The 25,947-nt window shown below is 47.4% G+C and overlaps 1 protein-coding gene across 1 annotated transcript in view; it reads left to right on the top strand.

The window, feature by feature from the left end:
* Positions 1-25,590, top strand: part of SLC35F5 (solute carrier family 35 member F5) — a 193,669-nt gene extending 168,079 nt beyond the window's left edge. The window contains exons 13-16 of the mRNA XM_075285927.1: positions 37-127; positions 17,856-18,010; positions 18,166-18,257; positions 24,856-25,590. Of these exons, the coding sequence (XP_075142028.1) occupies positions 37-127; positions 17,856-18,010; positions 18,166-18,250 (331 nt within the window). The 3' untranslated portion in view covers positions 18,251-18,257; positions 24,856-25,590. The remainder of the gene's footprint in view (positions 1-36; positions 128-17,855; positions 18,011-18,165; positions 18,258-24,855) is intronic.
* Positions 25,591-25,947: the final 357 nt, after the last annotated feature.

Below are 25,947 nucleotides of genomic sequence, written 5' to 3'. Positions count from 1 at the left end.
TCACTCTGGGTTATGTTTCGGCTTGTGTTGTTTCAGGGGCTGCTTCCTGACCTCCTCTCTGGTTGGCACCCTGGCCCTGAGCCTCACCATCCCGCTCTCCATCATTGCCGACATCTGCATGCAGAAGGTAACGGCCATTATTTTTACTGTTTTCCCTGAGTGTGCACTTCTGTAAATTTCTGAATGCTGTGCTGTGGGGATTCTCCGCCTCCAGCGATCCCTCCATATGCTTTATTTTCTTATCTCCCTGACATGTCCATACTCCATACTCTCCTCATGCCAATAGCAAATTGTATCATAAAATATCAGTATCTTACCTCCTCTCAGTATGCGACCTATAGACATCTATCACTTATCAGTGTCATCCTATCAGTATGTGACCTATAGACATCTATCACTTATCAGCTTCATCCTATCAGTATGTGACCTATAGACATCTATCACTTATCAGCTTCATCCTATCAGTATGTGACCTATAGATATCTATAACTTATCAGTGTCATCCTATCAGTATGTGACCTATAGATATCTATAACTTATCAGCTTCATCCTCTCAGTATGTGACCTATAGACATCTATCATTTATCAGTGTCATCCTCAGTATGTGACCTATAGATATCTATCACTTATCAGTGTCATCCTCAGTATGTGACCTATAGATATCTATCACTTATCAGTGTCATCCTATCAGTATGTGACCTATAGATATCTATCACTTATCAGTGTCATCCTCTCAGTATGTGACCTATAGACATCTATCACTTATCAGTGTCATCCTATCAGTATGTGACCTATAGACATCTATCACTTATCAGTGTCATCCTCTCAGTATGTGACCTATAGATATCTATCACTTATCAGTGTCATCCTATCAGTATGTGACCTATAGACATCTATCACTTATTAGTGTCATCCTATCAGTATGTGACCTATAGACATCTATCACTTATCAGTGTCATCCTATCAGTATGTGACCTATAGACATCTATCACTTATCAGTGTCATCCTATCAGTATGTGACCTATAGATATCTATCACTTATCAGTGTCATCCTCTCAGTATGTGACCTATAGATATCTATCACTTATCAGTGTCATCCTATCAGTATGTGACCTACAGATATCTATCACTTATCAGTATCATCCTCTCAGTATGTGACCTATAGATATCTATCACTTATCAGTGTCATCCTATCAGTATGTGACCTACAGATATCTATCACTTATCAGTGTCATCCTATCAGTATGTGACCTATAGATATCTATCACTTATTAGTGTCATCCTATCAGTATGTGACCTATAGACATCTATCACTTATCAGTGTCATCCTCTCAGTATGTGACCTATAGATATCTATCACTTATCAGTGTCATCCTATCAGTATGTGACCTATAGATATCTATCACTTATCAGTGTCATCCTATCAGTATGTGACCTATAGATATCTATCACTTATCAGTGTCATCCTCTCAGTATGTGACCTATAGATATCTATCACTTATCAGTGTCATCCTATCAGTATGTGACCTACAGATATCTATCACTTATCAGTGTCATCCTATCAGTATGTGACCTATAGACATCTATCACTTATCAGTGTCATCCTATCAGTATGTGACCTATAGACATCTATCACTTATCAGTGTCATCCTATCAGTATGTGACCTACAGATATCTATCACTTATCAGTGTCATCCTATCAGTATGTGACCTATAGACATCTATCACTTATCAGTGTCATCCTATCAGTATGTGACCTATAGACATCTATCACTTATCAGTGTCATCCTATCAGTATGTGACCTATAGACATCTATCACTTATCAGTGTCATCCTATCAGTATGTGACCTATAGACATCTATCACTTATCAGTGTCATCCTATCAGTATGTGACCTATAGATATCTATCACTTATCAGTGTCATCCTATCAGTATGTGACCTATAGACATCTATCACTTATCAGTGTCATCCTATCAGTATGTGACCTATAGATATCTATCACTTATCAGTGTCATCCTATCAGTATGTGACCTATAGATATCTATCACTTATCAGTGTCATCCTCTCAGTATGTGACCTATAGATATCTATCACTTATCAGTGTCATCCTATCAGTATGTGACCTACAGATATCTATCACTTATCAGTATCATCCTCTCAGTATGTGACCTATAGATATCTATCACTTATCAGTGTCATCCTATCAGTATGTGACCTACAGATATCTATCACTTATCAGTGTCATCCTATCAGTATGTGACCTATAGATATCTATCACTTATTAGTGTCATCCTATCAGTATGTGACCTATAGACATCTATCACTTATCAGTGTCATCCTCTCAGTATGTGACCTATAGATATCTATCACTTATCAGTGTCATCCTATCAGTATGTGACCTATAGATATCTATCACTTATCAGTGTCATCCTATCAGTATGTGACCTATAGATATCTATCACTTATCAGTGTCATCCTCTCAGTATGTGACCTATAGATATCTATCACTTATCAGTGTCATCCTATCAGTATGTGACCTACAGATATCTATCACTTATCAGTGTCATCCTATCAGTATGTGACCTATAGACATCTATCACTTATCAGTGTCATCCTATCAGTATGTGACCTATAGACATCTATCACTTATCAGTGTCATCCTATCAGTATGTGACCTACAGATATCTATCACTTATCAGTGTCATCCTATCAGTGTGTGACCTATAGATATCTATCACTTATCAGTGTCATCCTATCAGTATGTGACCTATAGACATCTATCACTTATCAGTGTCATCCTATCAGTATGTGACCTATAGACATCTATAACTTATCAGCGTCATCCTATCAGTATGTGACCTATAGATATCTATCACTTATCAGTGTCATCCTCTCAGTATGTGACCTATAGACATCTATCACTTATCAGTGTCATCCTATCAGTATGTGACCTATAGATATCTATCACTTATCAGTGTCATCCTATCAGTATGTGACCTACAGATATCTATCACTTATCAGTGTCATCCTATCAGTGTGTGACCTATAGATATCTATCACTTATCAGTGTCATCCTATCAGTATGTGACCTATAGACATCTATCACTTATCAGTGTCATCCTATCAGTATGTGACCTATAGACATCTATCACTTATCAGCGTCATCCTATCAGTATGTGACCTATAGATATCTATCACTTATCAGTGTCATCCTCTCAGTATGTGACCTATAGACATCTATCACTTATTAGTGTCATCCTCTCAGTATGTGACCTATAGATATCTATCACTTATCAGTGTCATCCTCTCAGTATGTGACCTATAGACATCTATCACTTATCAGCTTCATCCTATCAGTATGTGACCTATAGACATCTATCACTTATCAGTGTCATCCTCTCAGTATGTGACCTATAGACATCTATCACTTATTAGTGTCATCCTCTCAGTATGTGACCTATAGATATCTATCACTTATCAGTGTCATCCTCTCAGTATGTGATCTATAGATATCTATCACTTATCAGTGTCATCCTCTCAGTATTTATAGACAGACTAAAAAACATAGACATACAAATCCTCCTAGAGACATGGACCCGGGCAGAAGATGAATCCCTAACACCCATGGGCTACAAGGAATTCTCTGTCGCTGCCCGGAAAAGCAAGACTACCAAACTAGGCCGCCACTCAGGAGGCATACTAATATGGTTGAAGGAGGAGCTTAAAGAACATGTGAAAGCCATCAAACGCGGTGACAACCACATGTGGATAAAAATAAGCAGCTCCATCCTCAACGGCCAACACGACATCTATCTCTGTGCAGTATACATCCCCCCATCTGAGTCCACCTACCACCACCCAGACATCTATGAGGTCCTACAAAGGGAATCTGCCCAGTCCCAGTCCCAAGGCAGAGTGCTGATCTGCGGCGACCTAAACGCCAGGACTGGCACAGAGATAGACTACCTGTCCTCTGATGGAAACCTGCACATCCCGGTAGGCGAGGTCCACCACCTGGAGTCTGCACAGAGAAGAAGAAATAGCTATGACATAGTCGTCAACAAGAGCGGGAGACAGCTGCTGAACCTGTGCCGGAGTCTGGGACTGTACATAATGAACGGGCGTACCAGAGGGGACACTCAGGGACGCTTCACACTAAACTCCCACGTGGGCAACAGCGTGGTGGACTATGTCATCACAGACGCAGACCGGTCAGACATAGATGCTCTCATAGTCACCCCTGAGACACACCTGTCAGACCACAATCAGATCCTGCTGTACATGAGATCCACTGACAAGCCCCTCACACAGCAGCCCCACCAGATTGGGCTCTACAACCTGCCACCATTCTTTATATGGGCCAGTGACCGGGCCACCGAATACACCAATGCGGCTAACCGACCCGAAATCAAGGAACTGCTCACAAACTTCTATATGAGTTCTTACCAGCCAGACCAACAAGGTGTCACCCGAGCAGTGAAGGACTTCAGTAACATCCTGTACACCACGGCAGAACTAGCAGGCCTGAAACAGACAAAGCCCAAGAGACCGACTAACAAACAGTCTCACAAATGGTTTGACAGCGACTGCAAGGCTCTACGCCGTTCTCTAAGGGCAGCCTCCAACCAGAAACACAGAGACCCCAACAACAGAGAGACGAGGGAAGCCTACAACAATCTACGCAAGCAATACAAGGGCACCCTCAGAGAGAAGAAACAGAGGGACCTCTCCCACAAAATACAGCAACTAGAGGACTCCCTCCAGGACAGCTCATTCTGGGAGACCTGGCACCACATGGGCACAAAGCCCAAGAAAAACTCTCTCCACATCCAAAATGGCAATATCTGGCTCAACTACTTCAGAGGTCTCTACAAAAACATCCCAGAAGAAGAACTAACTCCAGAACAGCAACAGATAATCACCAAACTGAGGGACATGGAGAAAGTCATCAAAGACTTCCAGAACCCTCTGGACTCACCAATCACCATAAAAGATATACAGGAAAGAATTGTCCTGCTGAAAGGCAAAAAGGCCAGTGGCCCTGACGGCATCCTACCAGAGATGATGAAATACAGCCCTTCAGCAATACACGCGGCACTGGCAAAGCTATTCACCCTCGTGCTCAATGCTGGACACTTCCCCGAAGACTGGAACAAAGGGCTCATAACCCCCATCTACAAGAATGGGGACCAATATGACCCCAACAACTACAGAGGGATCTGCGTCAGCAGCACATAGCTGGGGAAACTGTTCAACAGCATCATCAATAACAGAATCCTCACCTTCCTCACACAACACGGGGTCCTCAGCAAGAGCCAAGCAGGGTTCATGCCAAACCACCGCACCACAGACCATATCTACACCCTGCACAGCCTCATCAAGACGCACGTCCACAACACCAGAAGAGGCAAGATATTCGCCTGCTTCGTGGACTTTAAGAAGGCGTTCGACTCAGTATGGCAACCAGGCCTACTCCTCAAACTCCTAGAGAGTGGAATAGGAGGAAGAACGTACGACGTCATCAAGAGCTCCTACACCGGAAACCAGTGCAGTGTGAAGGTGAATGGGAAAAGGACAGCATACTTCCAACAGGCCCGAGGGGTCAGACAAGGCTGTAGCCTGAGCCCAACGCTCTTCAACATCTATATCAATGAACTGGCTACAGCCCTGGAGGCCTCACCAACCCCAGGCCTCACCCTGAACGACCGGGAGGTGAAGTTCCTGCTATACGCCGATGACCTCCTACTCCTGGCCCCCACCGAGAAAGATCTCCAAGAAAGCCTGTCAGTGCTGGAAAAATTCAGCACCACATGGGCCCTACCCATCAACCAGAAGAAGACCAAAGTCATGGTATTCCAGAAGAAGGGCCACAATAAAGCCTCCACCACCCCACAATTCACACTGAACGGCTCCACACTGGAGAAAACCAACAGCTACACCTACCTGGGGCTGGAGCTCAGCCAATCAGGAAGCTTCAAAGCAGCAATAGAAACCCTGAAAGCAAAAGCCTGCAGAACCTTCTACGCCATCAGAAGACAACTGTACCACCTCAAACCACCGGTGAGGGTCTGGCTGAAAATATTTGACGCAGTCATCTCCCCGATCCTTCTCTATGGCAGTGAGGTTTGGGGCCCAGCCACCTACCCAGACCAGTCACAGTGGGATTCCAGCCCAACAGAGAACTTCCACCTGGAGTTCTGCAAATACCTGCTCCATGTCCATCGCAACACCACCAACATGGCCTGCAGGGCAGAGCTAGGCAGACTCCCCCTATGGCTCACCATACAGAAGAGGGCGCTAGCTTTCCAGGCACACATCCAGGTGAGCAAGCCCGACTCCTACCACCACCAAGCATGGCTAAGCCACCTGAGCAAACCAGACATTCAACAACCAAACAGCAGCCAACCACCAAACCAAAAACACCAACAGATGATAACCAAGGCCGAAATAAAGGCGACCACAGAGGCAAACAGAGAGCGGTACATTGAAGAATGGAGAAACGAAATAAATAACTCCAAGAAACTCACCAATGTGTACCAATCCCTACAAAGGGACTACACCATGGCCACCTACCTGGAGAGAATACGCCACCCCAAGCACAGACAGACCCTGAGCCGGTACAGACTGAGCACCCACAACCTAGAGATAGAGACGGGGCGATACAGGCAGACGTACAAGCCACGGGAGAAGAGACTGTGCCAGCACTGTGACCAGGGGGCCCTAGAAGACCAGACCCACTTCCTGCTACACTGCACCAAATACTCAGCTGTGAGGGCCGTCTACTACCAAAGACTCTCTGCCCACATCCCAGACTGGGAGAAGAGGAAACTCTACATCCTACTGGGAGAAGAAGAGGCCACTGTGGAGATCACTGCCCAATACGTGTCCAGCTGTCACCAAATAAGAGGAAGATGAGACTCCACGGACTGTTATATTTATCCCAATACACCCGCCCCACCCCCACCCCACCCACCCCCACCTCCACATATAGCAGTGACCACCCCACCCACCCCCACCTCCCCATATAGCAGTCACCAACGAAGAGGAAGATGAAACTCCATGGACTGTTATACCCCAAACCAACCGCCCCACCCCCACCACTCACCCACCAGAGTCCAACTCCCCCCCCCCCACACACACACTTTACTAGCTTTGGCAATGCCAAATATCTATTCGGACGTGCCAATAAAGCTATTTGATTTGTATGTGACCTATAGACATCTATCACTTATCAGTGTCATCCTATCAGTATGTGACCTATAGATATCTATCACTTATCAGTGTCATCCTATCAGTATGTGACCTATAGACATCTATCACTTATCAGCGTCATCCTATCAGTATGTGACCTATAGATATCTATCACTTATCAGTGTCATCCTATCAGTATGTGACCTATAGACATCTATCACTTATCAGTGTCATCCTATCAGTATGTGACCTATAGACATCTATCACTTATCAGTGTCATCCTATCAGTATGTGACCTATAGACATCTATCACTTATCAGCGTCTTCCTATCAGTATGTGACCTATAGATATCTATCACTTATCAGTGTCATCCTATCAGTATGTGACCTATAGACATCTATCACTTATCAGTGTCATCCTATCAGTATGTGACCTATAGACATCTATCACTTATCAGTGTCATCCTATCAGTATGTAACCTATAGACATCTATCACTTATCAGTGTCATCCTATCAGTATGTGACCTATAGACATCTATCACTTATCAGTGTCATCCTATCAGTATGTGACCTATAGACATCTATCACTTATCAGTGTCATCCTATCAGTATGTGACCTATAGACATCTATCACTTATCAGTGTCATCCTATCAGTATGTGACCTATAGACATCTATCACTTATCAGTGTCATCCTATCAGTATGTGACCTATAGACATCTATCACTTATCAGTGTCATCCTATCAGTATGTGACCTACAGATATCTATCACTTATCAGTGTCATCCTATCAGTGTGTGACCTATAGACATCTATCACTTATCAGTGTCATCCTATCAGTATGTGACCTATAGATATCTATCACTTATCAGTGTCATCCTCTCAGTATGTGACCTATAGATATCTATCACTTATCAGTGTCATCCTATCAGTATGTGACCTACAGATATCTATCACTTATCAGTGTCATCCTATCAGTATGTGACCTATAGACATCTATCACTTATCAGTGTCATCCTATCAGTATGTGACCTACAGATATCTATCACTTATCAGTGTCATCCTATCAGTGTGTGACCTATAGACATCTATCACTTATCAGTGTCATCCTATCAGTATGTGACCTATAGACATCTATCACTTATCAGTGTCATCCTCTCAGTATGTGACCTATAGATATCTATCACTTATCAGTGTCATCCTATCAGTATGTGACCTATAGACATCTATCACTTATCAGTGTCATCCTATCAGTATGTGACCTATAGACATCTATCACTTATCAGTGTCATCCTCTCGGTATGTGACCTATAGATATCTATCACTTATCAGTGTCATCCTATCAGTATGTGACCTATAGACATCTATCACTTATCAGTGTCATCCTCTCAGTATGTGACCTATAGATATCTATCACTTATCAGTGTCATCCTATCAGTATGTGACCTATAGACATCTATCACTTATCAGTGTCATCCTATCAGTATGTGACCTATAGACATCTATCACTTATCAGTGTCATCCTATCAGTATGTGACCTACAGATATCTATCACTTATCAGTGTCATCCTATCAGTGTGTGACCTATAGACATCTATCACTTATCAGTGTCATCCTATCAGTATGTGACCTATAGACATCTATCACTTATCAGTGTCATCCTCTCAGTATGTGACCTATAGACATCTATCACTTATCAGTGTCATCCTATCAGTATGTGACCTATAGACATCTATCACTTATCAGTGTCTTCCTATCAGTATGTGACCTATAGACATCTATCACTTATCAGTGTCATCCTATCAGTATGTGACCTATAGACATCTATCACTTATCAGTGTCATCTATCACTTATCAGTGTCATCCTATCAGTGTGTGACCTATAGACATCTATCACTTATCAGTGTCATCCTATCAGTATGTGACCTATAGACATCTATCACTTATCAGTGTCATCCTCTCAGTATGTGACCTATAGACATCTATCACTTATCAGTGTCATCCTATCAGTATGTGACCTATAGACATCTATCACTTATCAGTGTCATCCTCTCAGTATGTGACCTATAGACATCTATCACTTATCAGTGTCATCCTATCAGTATGTGACCTACAGATATCTATCACTTATCAGTGTCATCCTATCAGTATGTGACCTATAGACATCTATCACTTATCAGTGTCATCCTATCAGTATGTGACCTATAGACATCTATCACTTATCAGTGTCATCCTATCAGTATGTGACCTATAGACATCTATCACTTATCAGTGTCATCCTCTCAGTATGTGACCTATAGATATCTATCACTTATCAGTGTCATCCTATCAGTATGTGACCTATAGACATCTATCACTTATCAGTGTCATCCTCTCAGTATGTGACCTATAGACATCTATCACTTATCAGTGTCATCCTATCAGTATGTGACCTATAGACATCTATCACTTATCAGTGTCATCCTATCAGTATGTGACCTATAGATATCTATCACTTATCAGTGTCATCCTATCACTTATCAGTGTCATCCTATCAGTGTGTGACCTATAGACATCTATCACTTATCAGTGTCATCCTATCAGTATGTGACCTATAGACATCTATCACTTATCAGTGTCATCCTCTCAGTATGTGACCTATAGACATCTATCACTTATCAGTGTCATCCTATCAGTATGTGACCTATAGACATCTATCACTTATCAGTGTCATCCTCTCAGTATGTGACCTATAGACATCTATCACTTATCAGTGTCATCCTATCAGTATGTGACCTATAGATATCTATCACTTATCAGCTTCATCCTATTAGTTTATATACAGATACTGTACAATGTAATTTTAGGCCTCTGATGATCTGTATTGTGACATGATATTCCGTCTTGGGATATTCCGGCCAGTGACTTTCATCCTTGTGATCTTTCTTGTGAGCTGTTATTGTGTCCTGTGATATTCCGTGCTGTGATATGTCGCCCTGCGGTGCGCTCGCCCTGTGATCATGTGTCCTGTGATATTCCATGCTGTTATATGTCGCCCTGCGGTGCGCTCGCCCTGTGATATTGTGTCCTGTGATATTCCGTGCTGTGATATGTCGCCCTGCGGTGCGCTCGCCATGTGATATTGTGTCCTGTGATATTCCATGCTGTGATATGTCGCCCTGCGGTGCGCTCGCCATGTGATATTGTGTCCTGTGATATTCCGTGCTGTGATATGTCGCCCTGCGGTGCGCTCGCCATTTGATATTGTGTCCTGTGATATTCCATGCTGTGATATGTCGCACTGCGGTGCGCTCGCCATGTGATATTGTGTCCTGTGATATTCCATGCTGTGATATGTCGCCCTGCGGTGCGCTCGCCATTTGATATAGTGTCCTGTGATATTCCATGCTGTGATATGTCGCCCTGCGGTGCGCTCGCCCTGTGATATTGTGTCCTGTGATATTCCATGCTGTGATATATCGCCCTGCGGTGCGCTCGCCATGTGATATTGTGTCCTGTGATATTCCATGCTGTGATATGTCGCCCTGCGGTGCGCTCGCCCTGTGATATTGTGTCCTGTGATATTCCATGCTGTTATATGTCGCCCTGCGGTGCGCTCGCCATGTGATATTGTGTCCTGTGATATTCCATGCTGTGATATGTCGCCCTGCGGTGCGCTCGCCATGTGATATTGTGTCCTGTGATATTCCATGCTGTGATATGTCGCCCTGCGGTGCGCTCGCCATGTGATATTGTGTCCTGTGATATTCCATGCTGTGATATATCGCCCTGCGGTGCGCTCGCCATGTGATATTGTGTCCTGTGATATTCCATGCTGTTATATGTCGCCCTGCGGTGCGCTCGCCATGTGATATTGTGTCCTGTGATATTCCGTGCTGTGATATATCGCCCTGCGGTGCGCTCGCCATTTGATATTGTGTCCTGTGATATTCCATGCTGTGATATGTCGCCCTGCGGTGCGCTCGCCATGTGATATTGTGTCCTGTGATATTCCGTGCTGTTATATGTCGCACTGCGGTGCGCTCGCCCTGTGATATTGTGTCCTGTGATATTCCATGCTGTTATATGTCGCCCTGCGGTGCGCTCGCCATTTGATATTGTGTCCTGTGATATTCCATGCTGTGATATGTCGCCCTGCGGTGCGCTCGCCATGTGATATTGTGTCCTGTGATATTCCATGCTGTGATATGTCGCCCTGCGCTGCGCTCGCCATGTGATATTGTGTCCTGTGATATTCTATGCTGTGATATGTCGCCCTGCGGTGCGCTCGCCATGTGATATTGTGTCCTGTGATATTCCATGCTGTGATATGTCGCACTGCGGTGCGCTCGCCATGTGATATTGTGTCCTGTGATATTCCATGCTGTGATATGTCGCCCTGCGGTGCGCTCGCCATGTGATATTGTGTCCTGTGATATTCCATGCTGTGATATGTCGCCCTGCGGTGCGCTCGCCATGTGATATTGTGTCCTGTGATATTCTATGCTGTGATATGTCGCCCTGCGGTGCGCTCGCCCTGTGATATTGAGTCCTGTGATATTCCATGCTGTGATATGTCGCCCTGCGGTGCGCTCGCCATGTGATATTGTGTCCTGTGATATTCCATGCTGTTATATGTCGCCCTGCGGTGCGCTCGCCATGTGATATTGTGTCCTGTGATATTCCATGCTGTGATATGTCGCCCTGCGGTGCGCTCGCCATGTGATATTGTGTCCTGTGATATTCCATGCTGTGATATGTCGCACTGCGGTGCGCTCGCCATGTGATATTGTGTCCTGTGATATTCCATGCTGTGATATGTCGCCCTGCGGTGCGCTCGCCCTGTGATATTGTGTCCTGTGATATTCCATGCTGTGATATGTCGCCCTGCGGTGCGCTCGCCATGTGATATTGTGTCCTGTGATATTCCATGCTGTGATATGTCGCCCTGCGGTGCGCTCGCCATGTGATATTGTGTCCTGTGATATTCCATGCTGTGATATGTCGCCCTGCGCTGCGCTCGCCATTTGATATTGTGTCCTGTGATATTCCATGCTGTGATATGTCGCCCTGCGGTGCGCTCGCCATGTGATATTGTGTCCTGTGATATTCCATGCTGTGATATGTCGCCCTGCGGTGCGCTCGCCATGTGATATTGTGTCCTGTGATATTCCATGCTGTTATATGTCGCACTGCGGTGCGCTCGCCCTGTGATATTGTGTCCTGTGATATGTCGCCCTGCGGTGCGCTCGCCATGTGATATTGTGTCCTGTGATATTCCATGCTGTGATATGTCGCACTGCGGTGCGCTCGCCATGTGATATTGTGTCCTGTGATATTCCATGCTGTGATATGTCGCCCTGCGGTGCGCTCGCCATGTGATATTGTGTCCTGTGATATTCCATGCTGTGATATGTCGCCCTGCGGTGCGCTCGCCATGTGATATTGTGTCCTGTGATATTCCATGCTGTGATATGTCGCACTGCGGTGCGCTCGCCATGTGATATTGTGTCCTGTGATATTCCATGCTGTGATATGTCGCCCTGCGGTGCGCTCGCCATGTGATATTGTGTCCTGTGATATTCTATGCTGTGATATGTCGCCCTGCGGTGCGCTCGCCATGTGATATTGTGTCCTGTGATATTCCATGCTGTGATATGTCGCACTGCGGTGCGCTCGCCATGTGATATTGTGTCCTGTGATATTCCATGCTGTGATATGTCGCCCTGCGGTGCGCTCGCCCTGTGATATTGTGTCCTGTGATATTCCATGCTGTGATATGTCGCCCTGCGGTGCGCTCGCCATGTGATATTGTGTCCTGTGATATTCCATGCTGTGATATGTCGCCCTGCGGTGCGCTCGTCATTTGATATTGTGTCCTGTGATATTCCATGCTGTTATATGTCGCCCTGCGCTGCGCTCGCCATGTGATATTGTGTCCTGTGATATTCCATGCTGTGATATGTCGCCCTGCGGTGCGCTCGCCATGTGATATTGTGTCCTGTGATATTCTATGCTGTGATATGTCGCCCTGCGGTGCGCTCGCCCTGTGATATTGTGTCCTGTGATATTCCATGCTGTGATATGTCGCCCTGCGGTGCGCTCGCCATGTGATATTGTGTCCTGTGATATTCCATGCTGTTATATGTCGCCCTGCGGTGCGCTCGCCATGTGATATTGTGTCCTGTGATATTCCATGCTGTGATATGTCGCCCTGCGGTGCGCTCGCCATGTGATATTGTGTCCTGTGATATTCCATGCTGTGATATGTCGCACTGCGGTGCGCTCGCCATGTGATATTGTGTCCTGTGATATTCCATGCTGTGATATGTCGCCCTGCGGTGCGCTCGCCCTGTGATATTGTGTCCTGTGATATTCCATGCTGTGATATGTCGCCCTGCGGTGCGCTCGCCATGTGATATTGTGTCCTGTGATATTCCATGCTGTGATATGTCGCCCTGCGGTGCGCTCGCCATGTGATATTGTGTCCTGTGATATTCCATGCTGTGATATGTCGCCCTGCGCTGCGCTCGCCATTTGATATTGTGTCCTGTGATATTCCATGCTGTGATATGTCGCCCTGCGGTGCGCTCGCCATGTGATATTGTGTCCTGTGATATTCCATGCTGTGATATGTCGCCCTGCGGTGCGCTCGCCATGTGATATTGTGTCCTGTGATATTCCATGCTGTTATATGTCGCACTGCGGTGCGCTCGCCCTGTGATATTGTGTCCTGTGATATGTCGCCCTGCGGTGCGCTCGCCATGTGATATTGTGTCCTGTGATATTCCATGCTGTGATATGTCGCCCTGCGGTGCGCTCGCCATGTGATATTGTGTCCTGTGATATTCTATGCTGTGATATGTCGCCCTGCGGTGCGCTCGCCCTGTGATATTGTGTCCTGTGATATTCCATGCTGTGATATGTCGCCCTGCGGTGCGCTCGCCATGTGATATTGTGTCCTGTGATATTCCATGCTGTGATATGTCGCACTGCGGTGCGCTCGCCATGTGATATTGTGTCCTGTGATATTCCATGCTGTGATATGTCGCCCTGCGGTGCGCTCGCCCTGTGATATTGTGTCCTGTGATATTCCATGCTGTGATATGTCGCCCTGCGGTGCGCTCGCCATGTGATATTGTGTCCTGTGATATTCCATGCTGTGATATGTCGCCCTGCGGTGCGCTCGTCATTTGATATTGTGTCCTGTGATATTCCATGCTGTTATATGTCGCCCTGCGCTGCGCTCGCCATGTGATATTGTGTCCTGTGATATTCCATGCTGTGATATGTCGCCCTGCGGTGCGCTCGCCATGTGATATTGTGTCCTGTGATATTCTATGCTGTGATATGTCGCCCTGCGGTGCGCTCGCCCTGTGATATTGTGTCCTGTGATATTCCATGCTGTGATATGTCGCCCTGCGGTGCGCTCGCCATGTGATATTGTGTCCTGTGATATTCCATGCTGTGATATGTCGCCCTGCGCTGCGCTCGCCATTTGATATTGTGTCCTGTGATATTCCATGCTGTGATATGTCGCCCTGCGGTGCGCTCGCCCTGTGATATTGTGTCCTGTGATATTCCATGCTGTGATATGTCGCCCTGCGCTGCGCTCGCCATGTGATATTGTGTCCGTGATATTGTGTCCTGTGATATGTCGCCCTGCGGTGCGCTCGCCATGTGATATTGTGTCCTGTGATATTCCATGCTGTGATATGTCGCCCTGCGGTGCGCTCGCCATGTGATATTGTGTCCTGTGATATTCCATGCTGTGATATGTCGCCCTGCGGTGCGCTCGCCATGTGATATTGTGTCCTGTGATATTCCATGCTGTGATATGTCGCCCTGCGGTGCGCTCGCCATGTGATATTGTGTCCTGTGATATTCCATGCTGTGATATGTCGCCCTGCGGTGCGCTCGCCATGTGATATTGTGTCCTGTGATATTCCATGCTGTGATATGTCGCCCTGCGGTGCGCTCGCCATGTGATATTGTGTCCTGTGATATTCCATGCTGTGATATGTCGCCCTGCGGTGCGCTCGCCATGTGATATTGTGTCCTGTGATATTCTATGCTGTGATATGTCGCCCTGCGGTGCGCTCGCCCTGTGATATTGTGTCCTGTGATATTCCATGCTGTGATATGTCGCCCTGCGGTGCGCTCGCCATGTGATATTGTGTCCTGTGATATTCCATGCTGTGATATGTCGCCCTGCGCTGCGCTCGCCATTTGATATTATGTCCTGTGATATTCCATGCTGTTATATGTCGCCCTGCGCTGCGCTCGCCATGTGATATTGTGTCCTGTGATATTCCATGCTGTGATATGTCGCCCTGCGGTGCGCTCGCCATGTGATATTGTGTCCTGTGATATTCTATGCTGTGATATGTCGCCCTGCGGTGCGCTCGCCCTGTGATATTGTGTCCTGTGATATTCCATGCTGTGATATGTCGCCCTGCGGTGCGCTCGCCATGTGATATTGTGTCCTGTGATATTCCATGCTGTGATATGTCGCCCTGCGCTGCGCTCGCCATTTGATATTGTGTCCTGTGATATTCCATGCTGTGATATGTCGCCCTGCGGTGCGCTCGCCCTGTGATATTGTGTCCTGTGATATTCCATGCTGTGATATGTCGCCCTGCGCTGCGCTCGCCATGTGATATTGTGTCCGTGATATTGTGTCCTGTGATATGTCGCCCTGCGGTGCGCTCGCCATGTGATATTGTGTCCTGTGATATTCCATGCTGTGATATGTCGCCCTGCGGTGCGCTCGCCCTGTGATATTGTGTCCTGTGATATTCCGTGCTGTGATATGTCGCCCTGCGGTGCGCTCGCCATGTGATATTGTGTCCTGTGATATTCCATGCTGTGATATGTCGCCCTGCGGTGCGCTCGCCATGTGATATTGTGTCCTGTGATATTCCATGCTGTGATATGTCGCCCTGCGGTGCGCTCGCCATGTGATATTGTGTCCTGTGATATTCTATGCTGTGATATGTCGCCCTGCGGTGCGCTCGCCCTGTGATATTGTGTCCTGTGATATTCCATGCTGTGATATGTCGCCCTGCGGTGCGCTCGCCATGTGATATTGTGTCCTGTGATATTCCATGCTGTGATATGTCGCCCTGCGCTGCGCTCGCCATTTGATATTGTGTCCTGTGATATTCCATGCTGTTATATGTCGCCCTGCGCTGCGCTCGCCATGTGATATTGTGTCCTGTGATATTCCATGCTGTGATATGTCGCCCTGCGGTGCGCTCGCCCTGTGATATTGTGTCCTGTGATATTCCATGCTGTGATATGTCGCCCTGCGGTGCGCTCGCCATGTGATATTGTGTCCTGTGATATTCTATGCTGTGATATGTCGCCCTGCGGTGCGCTCGCCCTGTGATATTGTGTCCTGTGATATTCCATGCTGTTATATGTCGCCCTGCGCTGCGCTCGCCCTGTGATATTGTGTCCTGTGATATTCCATGCTGTGATATGTCGCCCTGCGCTGCGCTCGCCATGTGATATTGTGTCCGTGATATTGTGTCCTGTGATATGTCGCCCTGCGCTGCGCTCGCCATGTGATATTGTGTCCTGTGATATTCCATGCTGTGATATGTCGCCCTGCGGTGCGCTCGCCCTGTGATATTGTGTCCTGTGATATTCCATGCTGTGATATGTCGCCCTGCGGTGCGCTCGCCCTGTGATATTGTGTCCTGTGATATTCCATGCTGTGATATGTCGCCCTGCGCTGCGCTCGCCATTTGATATTGTGTCCTGTGATATTCCATGCTGTTATATGTCGCCCTGCGCTGCGCTCGCCATGTGATATTGTGTCCTGTGATATTCCATGCTGTGATATGTCGCCCTGCGCTGCGCTCGCCATGTGATATTGTGTCCTGTGATATTCTATGCTGTGATATGTCGCCCTGCGGTGCGCTCGCCCTGTGATATTGTGTCCTGTGATATTCCATGCTGTGATATGTCGCCCTGCGGTGCGCTCGCCATGTGATATTGTGTCCTGTGATATTCCATGCTGTGATATGTCGCCCTGCGCTGCGCTCGCCATTTGATATTGTGTCCTGTGATATTCCATGCTGTGATATGTCGCCCTGCGGTGCGCTCGCCCTGTGATATTGTGTCCTGTGATATTCCATGCTGTGATATGTCGCCCTGCGCTGCGCTCGCCCTGTGATATTGTGTCCTGTGATATTCCATGCTGTGATATGTCGCTCTGCGCTGCGCTCGCCATGTGATATTGTGTCCTGTGATATTCCGTGCTGTGATATGTCGCCCTGCGGTGCGCTCGCCATGTGATATTGTGTCCTGTGATATTCCATGCGGTTATATGTCGCCCTGCGGTGCGCTCGCCCTGTGATATTGTGTCCTGTGATATTCCATGCTGTGATATGTCGCCCTGCGCTGCGCTCGCCATGTGATATTGTGTCCTGTGATATTCTATGCTGTTATATGTCGCCCTGCGCTGCGCTCGCCATGTGATATTGTGTCCTGTGATATGTCGCCCTGCGGTGCGCTCGCCATTTGATATTGTGTCCTGTGATATTCCATGCTGTTATATGTCGCCCTGCGCTGCGCTCGCCATGTGATATTCCATGCTGTGATATGTCGCCCTGCGGTGCGCTCGCCATGTGATATTGTACGCGTTGTGATGTTTTCTTCTTCCTCTTCTTCCAGGTGAGCTTTTCCTGGGTGTTTTTTGCTGGCGCTCTTCCGGTGTTCGTCTCCTTCTTCATTGTGACTCTTCTGTGTCATTACAATAATTGGGATCCCGTCATGGTGGCGGTGCGCAGGATCTTTGCGTTTCTATGCAGGAAGCATCGGATGGTGAGGTATGTCCCTGGCGTTGCGCCAATGTTTATTTGTATCAGACTAATGTGACTCATTAATGAGCTAATTATCGTCTCCCGTGGCGTCGGCTGCTAATCAGCCGATCAGACGGTGCAGAGGAGCACCAATCTAATCACCTCCCCCCTCCCCCCACCAGGACATCAGAGGACAGTGAGCAGAGCGAGAGTCTGATCCCCCTGCACAGCGCCGGCCCGGAGGACGCCTCCACCAGCTGCTCTTAGCCCAGGGGTATGTACACATAATATTCACTGCTCCACATATAGTGTACACATAATACAGTGACAGCAGTGTATACCTCAGTGGTGCTGCCGCTGTCAGATGCCAGGCCGCTGTCTTCATATTTGTTTACTTATATTTCTTGCATACGTAGCGCCAACATATACCGCAGCACTTTAAAGATTTTGTCACAATGTGAATGAGCAGTTCCCAAATCATTATGTGGGAGAACACCAGAGTACTAGGAGGGAACTGACACAATCATGGGGAGAGCATGGGCAGATGTCCAGCACTGCAAGGCAACAATACGCACTGCAAGGCAATTATACGCACTGCAGGGCAACAATACGCACTGCAAGGCAATTATACGCACTGCATGGCAACAATACGCACTGCAAGGCAACAATACGCACTGCAAGGCAACAATACGCACTGCAAGGTAACAATAAGCACTGCAAGGCAACAATACGCACTGCAAGGCAACAATACGCACTGCAAGGCAACAATACGCACTGCAAGGCAACAATACGCACTGCAGGGCAATAATACGCACTGCATGGCAACAATACGCACTGCAAGGCAACAATACGCACTGCAGGGCAACAATACACACTGCAGGGCAATAATACGCACTGCATGGCAACAATACGCACTGCAAGGCAACAATACGCACTGCAGGGCAACAATACACACTGCAGGGCAACAATACGCACTGCATGGCAACAATACGCACTGCAAGGCAACAATACGCACTGCAGGGCAATAATACGCACTGCATGGCAACAATACGCACTGCAAGGCAACAATACGCACTGCAGGGCAACAATACACACTGCAGGGCAACAATACGCACTGCATGGCAACAATACGCACTGCAAGGCAACAATACGCACTGCAAGGCAACAAATATACGCACTGCAGGGCAATAATACGCACTGCATGGCAACAATACGCACTGCAAGGCAACAATACGCACTGCAAGGCAACAATACGCACTGCAGGGCAATAATACGCACTGCATGGCAACAATACGCACTGCAAGGCAACAATACGCACTGCAAGGCAACAATACGCACTGCAGGGCAACAATACGCACTGCAAGGCAACAATACGCACTGCAAGGCAACAATACGCACTGCAGGGCAACAATACGCACTGCAGGGCAACAGTACGCACTGCAAGGCAACAATACGCACTGCAGGGCAACAATACGCACTGCAGGGAAACAATACGCACTGCAAGGCAACAATACGCACTGCAAGGCCACAATACGCACTGCAGGGCAACAATACGCACTGCAGGGAAACAATACGCACTGCAAGGCAACAATACGCACTGCAAGGCCACAATACGCACTGCAGGGCAACAATACGCACTGCAAGGCAACAATACGCACTGCAAGGCAACAATACGCACTGCAGGGCAACAGTACGCACTGCAAGGCAACCATACGCACTGCAGGGCAACAATACGCACTGCAGGGCAACAGTACGCACTGCAAGGCAACAATACGCACTGCAAGGCAACAATAAGCACTGCAAGGCAACAATACGCACTGCAAGGTAACAGTAAGCACTGCAAGGTAACAGTAAGCACTGCAAGGCAACAATACGCGCTGCAAGGCAACAATACGCACTGCAGGGCAACAATACGCACTGCAGGGCAACAGTACGCACTGCAAGGCAACAATACGCACTGCAGGGCAACAATACGCACTGCAGGGAAACAATACGCACTGCAAGGCAACAATACGCACTGCAAGGCCACAATACGCACTGCAGGGCAACAATACGCACTGCAGGGAAACAATACGCACTGCAAGGCAACAATACGCACTGCAAGGCCACAATACGCACTGCATGGCAACAATACGCACTGCAAGGCAACAATACGCACTGCAAGGCAACAATACGCACTGCAGGGCAATAATACGCACTGCATGGCAACAATACGCACTGCAAGGCAACAATACGCACTGCAAGTCAACAATACGCACTGCAGGGCAACAATACGCACTGCAAGGCAACAATACGCACTGCAAGGCAACAATACGCACTGCAGGGCAACAATACGCACTGCAGGGCAACAGTACGCACTGCAAGGCAACAATACGCACTGCAGGGCAACAATACGCACTGCAGGGAAACAATACGCACTGCAAGGCAACAATACGCACTGCAAGGCCACAATACGCACTGCAGGGCAACAATACGCACTGCAGGGAAACAATACGCACTGCAAGGCAACAATACGCACTGCAAGGCCACAATACGCACTGCAGGGCAACAATACGCACTGCAAGGCAACAATACGCACTGCAAGGCAACAATACGCACTGCAGGGCAACAGTACGCACTGCAAGGCAACAATAAGCACTGCAAGGCAACAATAAGCACTGCAAGGCAACAATACGCACTGCAAGGCAACAATACGCACTGCAAGGTAACAGTAAGCACTGCAAGGTAACAGTAAGCACTGCAAGGCAACAATACGCGCTGCAAGGCAACATTACGCACTGCAAGGCAACAGTAAGCACTGCAAGGCAACAATACGCACTGCAAGGCAACAATACGCACTGCAGGGCAACAATACACACAGCAAGGCAACAGTAAGCACTGCAAGGCAACAATACGCACTGCAAGGCAACAATACGCACTGCAAGGCAACAATAAGCACTGCAAGGCAACAATAAGCACTGCAAGGTAACAGTAAGCACTGCAAGGCAACACTACGCACTGTAAGGTAACAGTAAGCACTGCAAGGCAACAATACGCACTGCAAGGCAACAGTAAGCACTGCAAGGCAACAATACGCACTGCAAGATAACAGTAAGCACTGCAAGGTAACAGTAAGCACTGCAAGGCAACAATACGCACTGCAAGGCAACAATATGCACTGCAAGGTAACAGTAAGCACTGCAAGGCAACAATGCGCACTGCAAGGCAACAGTAAGCACTGCAAGGCAACAATACGCACTGCAAGGCAACAGTAAGCACTGCAAGGTAACAGTAAGCACTGCAAGGCAACAATACGCACTGCAAGGCAACAATACGCACTGCAAGGCAACAGTACGCACTGCAAGGCAACAATAAGCACTGCAAGGCAACAATAAGCACTGCAAGGTAACAGTAAGCACTGCAAGGCAACAATACGCACTGCAGGGCAACAATACGCACTGCAAGGCAACAGTAAGCACTGCAAGGCAACAGTACGCACTGCAAGGCAACAATAAGCACTGCAAGGCAACAATAAGCACTGCAAGTAACAGTAAGCACTGCAAGGCAACAATACGCACTGCAAGGCAACAATACGCACTGCAAGGCAACAGTAAGCACTGCAAGGCAACATTAAGCACTGCAAGGCAACAGTACGCACTGCAAGGCAACAATAAGCACTGCAAGGCAACAATAAGCACTGCAAGGTAACAGTAAGCACTGCAAGGCAACAATAAGCACTGCAAGGCAATAATACGCACTGCAAGGCAATAGTAAGCACTGCAGGGTAACAGTAAGCACTGCAAGGCAATAGTAAGCACTGCAAGATAACAGTAAGCACTGCAAGGTAACAGTAAGCACTGCAAGGTAACAGTAAGCACTGCAAGGTAACAGTAAGCACTGCAAGGCAACAATACACTCTGCAAGGCAACAGTACGCACTGCAAGGCAACAATAAGCACTGCAAGGCAACAGTACGCACTGCAAGGCAACAATAAGCACTGCAAGGCAACAATAAGCACTGCAAGGTAAGAGTAAGCACTGCAAGGCAACAATAAGCACTGCAAGGCAATAATACGCACTGCAAGGCAATAGTAAGCACTGCAGGGTAACAGTAAGCACTGCAAGGTAACAGTAAGTACTGCAAGGTAACAGTAAGCACTGCAAGATAAAAGTAAGCACTGCAAGGTAACAGTAAGCACTGCAAAATAACAGTAAGCACTGCAAGATAACAGTAAGCACTGCAAGGCAGCAATAAGCACTGCATTTAAAAGTAAGGGTGCATTCACACTACTGATACCCTGACTGATTCTGATTGTTAAAACAGAATCAGCGGCGTATAAAGCAGTTCCCATTCATTTCTATGAGAGCCGGCATACGAGCGCTCCCCATTGAAATGAATGGGCTGCTTTTTTCTCTATGAGCGCTCTCATTGAAGTGAATGGGATTCGCTCGTGTGTACGGCTCGCCGTGTGAAGGGGCCCGGCGCTCGGCTCAGTCCGAGCCATACATGCGAGCGCTTCCCATTCACTTCAATGAGAGCGCTCATAGAGAAAAAAGCAGCCCATTCATTTCAATGGGGAGCGCTCGTATGCCGGCTCTCATAGAAATGAATGGGAACTGCTTTATACGCCGCTGATTCTGAACGTGTTTTAACGATCAGAATCAGTCATCGTATCAGTATTGTGAATGCACCCTAAGGGTGTGTTCACACAAAGTTTTTTTGTTTGCGGAATCTGCCTCAAAATCCGCCTACAAAAACGGCTCCCATTGAGTTCAATGGGAGCCACTCGCTTTTTTTGCGCTAGCTAGTAGTGGAAAAAAGAAGCGACATGTCCTATCTTGTTGCAGATTCTGCGGTTTGAGACACGCTTCTGTTTAGGCCCATTCATTCTGGTCTAATCAGGAGCGAAATGCCGCAACGGAATGCTGATGCACTGCAGAATTTGGTTTCTGCCGTGTGAACATATCCTAAGCACTGCAGTCTGAGAAAAACATATACAAGCGCATAAAAAAGCACTGGGCTAATCGATTTATCTGCCTGGCTAGTCTTAAAGGCACAACCTGTCCTCTCCATACATGACCTAATCTCCTGTCCTCTCCTCACATGTAATCTCCTGTCCTCTCCATACATGTCCTAATCTCCTGTCCTCTCCATACATGACCTAATCTCCTGTCCTCTCCATACATGTCCTAATCTCCTGTCCTCTCCATACATGTCCTAATCTCCTGTCCTCTCCATACATGTCCTAATCTCCTGTCCTCTCCATACATGACCTAATCCCCTGTCCTCTCCATACATGTCCTAATCTCCTGTCCTCTCCATACATGACCTAATCTCCTGTCCTCTCCATACATGTCCTAATCTCCTGTCCTCTCCATACATGTCCTAATCTCCTGTCCTCTCCATACATGACCTAATCTCCTGTCCTCTCCATACATGACCTAATCTCCTGTCCTCTCCATACATGTCCTAATCTCCTGTCCTCTCCATACATGTCCTAATCTCCTGTCCTCTCCATACATGACCTAATCTCCTGTCCTCTCCATACATGTCCTAATCTCCTGTCCTCTCCATACATGTCCTAATCTCCTGTCCTTTCCATACATGACCTAATCTCCTGTCCTCTCCATACATGACCTAATCTCCTGTCCTCTCCTCACATGTAATCTCCTGTCCTCTCCATACATGACCTAATCTCCTGTCCTCTCCATACATGTCCTAATCTCCTGTCCTCTCCATACATGTCCTAATCTCCTGTCCTCTCCATACATGACCTAATCTCCTGTCCTCTCCATACATGACCTAATCTCCTGTCCGCTCCATACATGTCCTAATCTCCTGTCCTCTCCATACATGTCCTAATCTCCTGTCCTCTCCATACATGTCCTAATCTCCTGTCCTCTCCATACATGACCTAATCTCCTGTCCTCTCCATACATGTCCTAATCTCCTGTCCTCTCCATACATGACCTAATCTCCTGTCCTCTCCATACATGTCCTAATCTCCTGTCCTCTCCATACATGACCTAATCTCCTGTCCTCTCCATACATGACCTAATCTCCTGTCCTCTCCATACATGTCCTAATCTCCTTTCCTCTCCATACATGTCCTAATCTCCTGTCCTCTCCTCACATGTAATCTCCTGTCCTCTCCATACATGTCCTAATCTCCTGTCCTCTCCATACATGACCTAATCTCCTGTCCTCTCCATACATGACCTAATCTCCTGTCCTCTCCATACATGTCCTAATCTCCTGTCCTCTCCATACATGTCCTAATCTCCTGTCCTCTCCATACATGACCTAATCTCCTGTCCTCTCCATACATGTCCTAATCTCCTGTCCTCTCCATACATGACCTAATCTCCTGTCCTCTCCATACATGTCCTAATCTCCTGTCCTCTCCATACATGTCCTAATCTCCTGTCCTCTCCATACATGTAAACTCCTGTCCTCTCCATACATGTAATCTCCTGTCCTCTCCATACATGTCCTAATCTCCTGTCCTCTCCATACATGTCCTAATCTCCTGTCCTCTCCATATATGACCTAATCTCCTGTCCTCTCCATACATGTCCTAATCTCCTGTCCTCTCCATACATGTCCTAATCTCCTGTCCTCTCCATACATGACCTAATCTCCTGTCCTCTCCATACATGTCCTAATCTCCTGTCCTCTCCATACATGTCCTAATCTCCTGTCCTCTCCATACATGTCCTAATCTCCTGATACCCCTCACATGTAATCTCCACCAGCTGTCCTTGATCTCCTCTCCTCACTACACGTGTGCTCGGCTCCTGGCCTGTGTTTGGTATGTAATCACACTATATGATGTTGCAGCAGTCGGCAGTGCTGGATGTTTTTCTGTATAATCTTCTTCTTCTGTCTTTTAGCTTTCTGAGGGAAGTGTCTGATATTCGTGAGGTCCTGCAGATTCTGCTCCTCCCGGGTCTCCTGCCTGTGTGGCCGCAGCTGCTCTGGATGATTCCTCGGCATGTTCCTGCAGACATGGGGCGGCGTTTGCTCTTCTCTTGCACTAAGTTTACAATTTTGTCCAGTTTTGTGTTGATTTTTTGGAAGTAAAGATGGAAATCTATAAAATGAGTCAAAAATGACGGGAAGAGTGAAGGAGCCGATGTTTCATCAGGACACACCTTCGTGGTATTAGACCAGAAAAATGAGAGTCCCCTGCATTATCTGTGACCCCCAAACTATAGTATTTATTCATGTGACTGGGGAGGATTACCTCGGCTGCGGTGGTGGTGCCTCTGCTGCTGCTGCGGTGGTGTTGGTGCCTCTGCTGCTGCTGCGGTGTTGGTGCCTCTGCTGCTGCTGCGGTGTTGGTGCCTCTGCTGCTGCTGCGGTGTTGGTGCCTCTGCTGCTGCGGTGTTGGTTCCTCTGCTGCGTGGAGCTAGGTGCGTGCTGGTTGGATGACTTTCCAGTACACCACTGTGGTGAATAAGATGAATCTATTACATTGAGTCAATCAGCCATCTCATCTTATTGGTTCCGTTCCGTTGTCCTGGATCTGTCGGTGTTGAGTTGGCAGCAGCTGGCTGATAAATGTCTCGGGTCGGACTGTAGTCGGGATATAGACCTATGGAGGTGGTCCAGGACCGGCAGATACACTAATGGGGGGGCGGGGTGGGGGGCGTCAGACCATAGACCTGTTGGTGTGGACAAGGACAGGTAGATTCACTATGTGGTTGTATATCACTGGGGACACGGACTAATAGGGGTGTACAGGGACTGGTGTATGCACTATGGGGGGAGGAGGGTCTGTACTAGGACATAGATCTCTGGGGGTGGATATAGGACCGGCAGATACACTATGGGATTGGTCAGGACACGGACTTGTAGGGGTGTACAGGGACTGGTGTATGCACTATGAGGGGAGGAGGGTCAGTACTAGGACATAGATCTCTGGGGGTGGATATAGGACCGGCAGATACACTATGGGATTGGTCAGGACACGGACTTGTAGG

The sequence above is a fragment of the Leptodactylus fuscus genome, chromosome 8 (assembly GCF_031893055.1).
Source record: "Leptodactylus fuscus isolate aLepFus1 chromosome 8, aLepFus1.hap2, whole genome shotgun sequence".
NCBI classification, from domain to species: Eukaryota; Metazoa; Chordata; class Amphibia; order Anura; family Leptodactylidae; genus Leptodactylus; species Leptodactylus fuscus.
Note: the sequence above shows the minus strand (reverse complement) of the source record. Positions and strands in the feature narration are given on the sequence as shown.